The sequence below is a fragment of the Pundamilia nyererei genome, unplaced genomic scaffold, assembly GCF_000239375.1.
Source record: "Pundamilia nyererei isolate P.nyererei 1_Seehausen unplaced genomic scaffold, PunNye1.0 scaffold00291, whole genome shotgun sequence".
Classification (NCBI taxonomy): domain Eukaryota; kingdom Metazoa; phylum Chordata; class Actinopteri; order Cichliformes; family Cichlidae; genus Pundamilia; species Pundamilia nyererei.
This window is the reverse complement of record NW_005187692.1, coordinates 424,076-430,529: the sequence shown is the minus strand read 5'-3', so window position 1 is coordinate 430,529 and position 6,454 is coordinate 424,076. Positions and strand designations below refer to the sequence as shown.

At 41.8% G+C, this 6,454-nt stretch overlaps 1 protein-coding gene across 1 annotated transcript in view; it reads left to right on the top strand.

Moving 5' to 3' along the window:
- Nucleotides 1-1,495: 1,495 nt before the first annotated feature.
- The window catches only part of LOC102210603 (arg8-vasotocin receptor-like), a 14,517-nt gene continuing 9,558 nt past the window's right edge, over nt 1,496-6,454 (top strand). The window contains exon 1 of the mRNA XM_005750874.1: nt 1,496-2,632. Within this exon, the coding sequence (XP_005750931.1) occupies nt 1,711-2,632 (922 nt within the window). The 5' untranslated portion in view covers nt 1,496-1,710. The remainder of the gene's footprint in view (nt 2,633-6,454) is intronic.

Below are 6,454 nucleotides of genomic sequence, written 5' to 3'. Positions count from 1 at the left end.
CTGAGTCTTCCAGGATGCTGAACATGTCTCCAGGGCAGCCAGCTGGTGTTTTCTGATGTTTTTATCATTTTTTGCAGAGCTGAGTGAGGACAATTTCAGTGGAGCACCAGTAGAAAGACACCAAGAGATGCTGTGTGAGGTTCACCTTCCTGAGCACTCTCAGGAAGTGTGGACACCTTCTCCACCTTCTCCACCTTCTCCCCATTGATGTATCAGGATGTGTGTGTAACTGGGTCATAAATGACATATTCTTATAATTATACAAAATGTGTTCTAAACCCCAAACTGTTTGTGGTATGCCAGACTTCTAAGACCTCCAAGCCTGTAGTTATCTTCATTATCAGCTCATTATCAGCCCCTCCTCATCCTTTTCTTCTTCTTTGGTGCAACCCTAATTTTGTGGTACCCGTTTGGCCTCTCTCCTTTTCTGCAATTCCTCTGTAGCAGAGGTCAGTGTCATTTCTTTTCTAACACTAATTATATCTTTCTCCACCCTGATGTTTCTGATTGTGTGTTTTAGTTCATTATTGTCATCATTACGCCTGTTTTTACTAGATGCTGTGAATATGTGGAACGTGTTTGCCGTGTGCAGGGACACACCGGTTACACACGGAGATTCTGCTTCCTCCCAAAGTGAATAATCATTTCTCTTGTCTTTTTTGTTGTGTTATGGGATGTGAGATGCGCAGTGTTGATCCTGGTCAGACATCTTGGCGCAGTCTACTGGGTGGGATGGTCTCAAAGGCAGAGCTGTAGTCCCCATGTTGCTCCACTGATATTTAAAACACAAAATACTGCTGTGTTTGACCAAACATATCATTATGTTATGATGAGAAAATATAAATATACCTTTGATTTTGGTAATAAAATTATCCTGGACAGGTCACCGGTCTCTTCCTGTTAAATAGTGTTTTTCCTCCCCACTGTTGCCAGAGTCTTGCTCATGATCATTGTGATTCTCTCTCCAATAATATGGCCTGTGGTGTCCAGTGTGCACCCTGAGATGTGACATTTTAAATTTCCATTATGTAATTTTAATTTACTGGAAAAGGGGTTCACAGCAGGGCAAATGGGAAAAATTTTGAGAGTAACAATAAAATATTCTGGGTCACAAGACAGCAGCAGCAGTTATGATCTTCTGATTTCACATATTTGTAGCTTAGGAAAAGTTTCTGACTTCCAGAACTGGAATTTTGTGGCTTTTGTTACTTTTCCAAAAATGTCAGAGATGAAGTTCAAAAACTGAAACTGACAAATTATTATAGTGACATTTACAAAAAAAAAAAAAAGTCGATCTTGAAAGTAATTTTTTAAAGACTAAATAAATAATCGTTCTTTCTTTTTTTTTATCTGGTATTTTCAGTTTTTATTTTGTCCTCTATGTTCGTCTTTTACTCCCCCCCTTTCACTTTATCCTAAGCATGGAGCTGGTGGGAGGGAGTAAGGTGATGAAGTGCGCGTGTGTGGGGCTTTGGATACAGTGAGGCATGCAGAGGGCTGGTTCTCGGGGGCAGTGTACTTTAAAAGGGGCTAGATCTGCTGCTCGGATTCAGGTTGGAGTTTTTGTGCACCTCGCAGGGAAACAGATGGATCCCTTCTGGATTTTTAACCCGTGAATTCTTCTCAATAGTCCCGTACACGCTGGAAGAGGGTTACGGTTACGCACAAGCGCGCAGACACCTCCATGCGCCCGGAGTAGAAACGGTGACCATGCCGCTCCCCTCGGTGAGCTCCTGCAATTTCACGCACCAAAACTGCACCGATAGCTCTAACTTTACGCAGCAGCTGAAGAGAAACGACACCGACCCGTTCGGACGTAACGAGGAGGTGGCCAAGCTCGAGATCACCGTGCTGAGCCTGGCGTTCGTGGCGGCGGTGGTGGGCAACCTGAGCGTGCTGCTCGCCATGTACCGAGCCCGGCGGAAACCGTCGCGCATGCACCTGTTTATGAAGCACCTGTGCCTGGCTGACCTGGTGGTGGCCTTCTTCCAGGTGCTGCCGCAGCTCTGCTGGGAGGTCACGTTCCGCTTCTATGGGCCGGACTTCTTGTGCCGCATCGTGAAGCACCTGCAGGTGCTGGGCATGTTCGCCTCCACCTACATGATGGTGATGATGACCGTGGACCGCTATATCGCCATCTGCCACCCGCTGCAGACGCTTCAGCAGCCCACGCAGCGCGCCTATATCATGATCGGCTCCACCTGGGCGTGCAGTCTGGTCCTCAGCACCCCACAGTACTGCATCTTCTCCCTGAGCGAGGTGCGCCCCGGCTCAGCCGTCTACGACTGCTGGGGGCACTTCGTGGAGCCGTGGGGGGTTCGCGCGTACATCACCTGGATCACGGTCGGGATCTTCGTGGTGCCCGTGGCCGTGCTCGTGTTCTGCTACGGATTTATCTGCCGTACGATCTGGAGGAACCTCAGATACAAAACCCAGAGGAGAAAGAGCGCGGAGGCCAGCAAAAGCGGGATGCTGAGCCGGAGCTCGGTGAGCAGCGTCAGCACCATCTCCCGTGCCAAATTACGCACGGTCAAGATGACCTTTGTGATCGTGGTGGCGTACGTGGTGTGCTGGGCGCCTTTCTTCACGGTGCAAATGTGGTCGGTGTGGGATGAGACATTCTCCTGGGACGGTAAGTGACCTGCTGACAGGACCAGAACCTTACTAAAGATATAAATCACACTTGTGGCAAAGTGTGAGTAAAGCGAATGGGCAGACTGAGGTTTAAGTAAATTTAGCGAACTTCACAGGTTTGAAATGACATAGCTAAAGGCCGAATGCAGATTTTTAATTTAATTTAAATTGAATCACAACTTCTTGTGAGAATAAACAGAAGCTAACAGCTCACGTATTCCCCTGTAACACTGTTATTTCAGCCTGTACACACGTCCACGTGTCTCCGTTTGAGCCACATCTTTTCTGGTGAGACATGTGTTCACCTTTGAGCCACAAAGAGGCACATCCCCTCAACATATGAGGCAAAAATGCTTTGCGCTCATCTACAAATTAGCGCACTTGTCCACCCCGGCCTGCAGTCAAATTTTCTGCTTTGTAGCAACTTTAGACGTTCCACCTTCCCTGGAAGGGATTTTAAGGGAATTAAAAGAATGCTAAAGAGCAAATTTTCTTTAATTAAGATGTCTTTGGTTCAATTATTGGCGGCTCCAGTTAAATAAAAATCACAATGCAAAGCCTATAAATCCAAATGTAATATTGCTATTGGTAGGCACGTGTTTAGCCTCGTGCCCGCATGCAGATGTTATTTTGCGCAATAATTTAAACGTGCTTCAGTGCTCAATAACTTTTTTTTACAAGGAACAATTTTTTAAAATTAATCAATTAATGTAGTTGATTTGGGTTTATTTAACAAGAACAATGTGCACTACATATATTACAACAGATGCTAAGGGCTCATTTTTCTTAGATCATCCGATGGTGCAGATTAAAAAATGTGACATATTGAAAAATGTGCGAAATGAAGCACCCTCATAAAACAAAGTGTACTCATAATGAAAGTACTTAAAGAAGAAGAAGAAATTACAGTTGAAGAGCAAACCATCAACAAACCCACAGATACATTTCTTCAGTGCAAAGAAATTTAAGGCATGTGAGCCAAAGCTTCGCACAGGCAGTAACTGCAGACCTGAAGATATTTCAGCCACATTTTCAAACTAAAATCGAAATTTTTCTTTTTTCTGTGAGATTTTCTGGTATGAAAAAAAAAATCCAAATCTCTGCAGCCTCCGGTGAAAAAACAGTTTGGTCCAAGTCATGTTTAGACTTTTCCTCAAATAATAATCATAATTATACAAAGTGTTGCCAAACACGGCAAAAGTTTTAGCATAAAAATGTTAAGGCGCTAAACATAAAGGTTAATATGTTGCCATCACTCTAAAGATGCAGCTGGAGATGACTTTAATGACCGGACTTACTGCTGGTTAGTTTTACCTTCTATCTATCTATTTATAAATTTTTAACATCAGCATAAAAATGAGTAACTTAAATTTTAAAACTATAACACGGAGTACAAAACACAACATTCTCACTCAAAATAGAAAAGGAGCAGAACATAACATCAGAACTGCATATCAGTAAAACACCTGAGTAAATATACTTTGTTACATTCCACCACTGGAAAAATATTTTGCAAACACAGACAGTGATTGAATCAGTGAAGTCATGAAGCATTTCTAAACTCTTTAAATAAGATCTTGATCATAACTTACAAAATAGAATATGCTGATAATCTTTTGGCAGTTTGGTAAACATTTGGTCAGTTTATAAATCGACAGATTCTAAGCCAGTTTACTGTCTCGCATATTATAACATTTCTCTCACACGTGAGGCTCAGTTTGGTTAAAATCTTTCATTTTAATTTGCTCCACTCTGCAGCAGTTTGGGTTCAAAATGAGACAAAGTGGTTAAATTGTTCCTTGCACTCAGAAAGGGATTATATTTAAAAAGTTCAGAGCTCTGACTGGTTTTACGCCAGAAAATGATATAATCCTGATGTTCCCTGAAAATGAATTCCTATCAAGCTGCTGGAAGCAGCACTCATGCCCTCACCAGTCAGTAAGGCTCTGTATGACAGTGATAATGAAATTCTTCAAGTGGGTGAGCAGACCAGGGCAGCCTTTTCTCCTTTAACAGACTCCGAAGCTGCAAAATAAAATTCATATCCTGACTTCTATCATTGGAAAATTACTCAGCACTGACATGCACAGGCTTGAGGTTTAATAAAAAACGTCAAAAGATAAAAAAAAATTTTTTTTCACATATCTCCTCTTTTAATTTATTCTGTGGTTAAGGTTGGCCACAAGTTTCTGCTTTCCAATTTCTCTGTGACCTGCCACACTTCTCTATATTTTCTACTTTTTAATTGGTATTTGAAAAAGCTGGAAACTTCACACATGGTTAAACTGGCTCAAAGCTAAACAAAGAAAGCCTTTAATTGGCCTTTAATTAAAACTTAAATAATTACAATATTGCAGGGAAATCTTCCAAACTTACACAAATGCCAACTCTTTCCTTCCAAACCATATCTGTTATTAAAGCATGCATTTAATGGCTGAAGCAGAGATGAAGCTTTCTAGTATCATCATATAGGGACCCTGTTGGGCTTGTTGGTTTCTGCTGGAGTTTCTGTACAGTTGAAAAACTAGAACATATCAGATTTGAGATTCATTTTCAAATGTTTTAAAATGCCAAAAATTCAAACAATGATCAATGTAGTGGTGTTGGTCAGTTGGCAAATGGTTTTAAGTCTAAATTCTGGTATTTTGGTCATCAGGAACATGGGCATGACCAGGCTGGACCTCTATTTCTTCCAGAGCTTCATTAATTCTTTGTGGAAAAGATTCAGCAAGGTGCTGGAAACATCATTTTTGGATCATTCTGACACGACAGCATCAAACAGCTGCTGCAGATTTGTCTGCTGAACATCCACAATGCGAATCTCCCATTCCACCACATCCCAAAGCTGAGCAGGCAACATTTTTCCAATTTTCTGCAATCAAGAAGACCCTGTGTGTATTGTAGAGTCACTTAAATCACTTTTATCTCAATCCTGCTGTTCAGTTTAAACTTCAGCAGGTCATCTTCATCGTGTTTACGTGCCTAAATGCACTGAATTGCTGCTCCGTGATTGGCTGGTTACATATTTGTGTTTCTGTCAACACACACGGGCGGGGCCACACTGGGAACCAGCGATCATATCAGCAACTGGATGTTATGTACGTTGTTTAATGACATTTTTGTCCACATAAAGGCCCCAAAAAGTCAACAAAAGTTCAACAGATTGCAGAATAACAGTTTTATGACAAGAAGCACGGCAAGAGAAACTTCTGATAGGTCAGAAAGTTGAACACTTTTGTATTTTCTACAAATTTACATAGTTTTAGCTGTTCTTTTAAATGTACCTTAGGACATTTGTGGTGATTTGTATAGAAGTATACTTCTAACAAACTATGCAGCTCATTCTCTCAATCATTTCTCTCAAATAGAAGACGTTTTGGCTCATCTTGAAAGAAAGGCAGCTCTGAAATGCAAACGTGAGGTCATAGTTCACAGGACAGAGGTCAATATAACATTTAGAATCCCTGGCTGTATCCCAATTCAGGGTCTGCAGCCTTAAAGTACGCAGCCTTAACGGTCCTCAAGGGCCGTACTCAAAGACTGCTGAGGCCGGAAGTGCGAGGCTTGTAAGGTTGTGAAATGGGACGGTCTAGCCTCCGTTGTGCTGCCCAGGTTGCCTAGCAACCATGATACTAACAGCTGGAAACGTTTCATACAGCTTTGTTTGACAGAAATAAAGGAGAACACATTTTATACATTTGTTTCTACATGAGCTTTGTGTGATTTGATAAGTATCTGAGGCTGAGACCACAGGACTGTAAAACATGATTGTTGGGCTTCATTTCTTTACTGAACAGTCATTTAAGATTAGCTAGTAAAT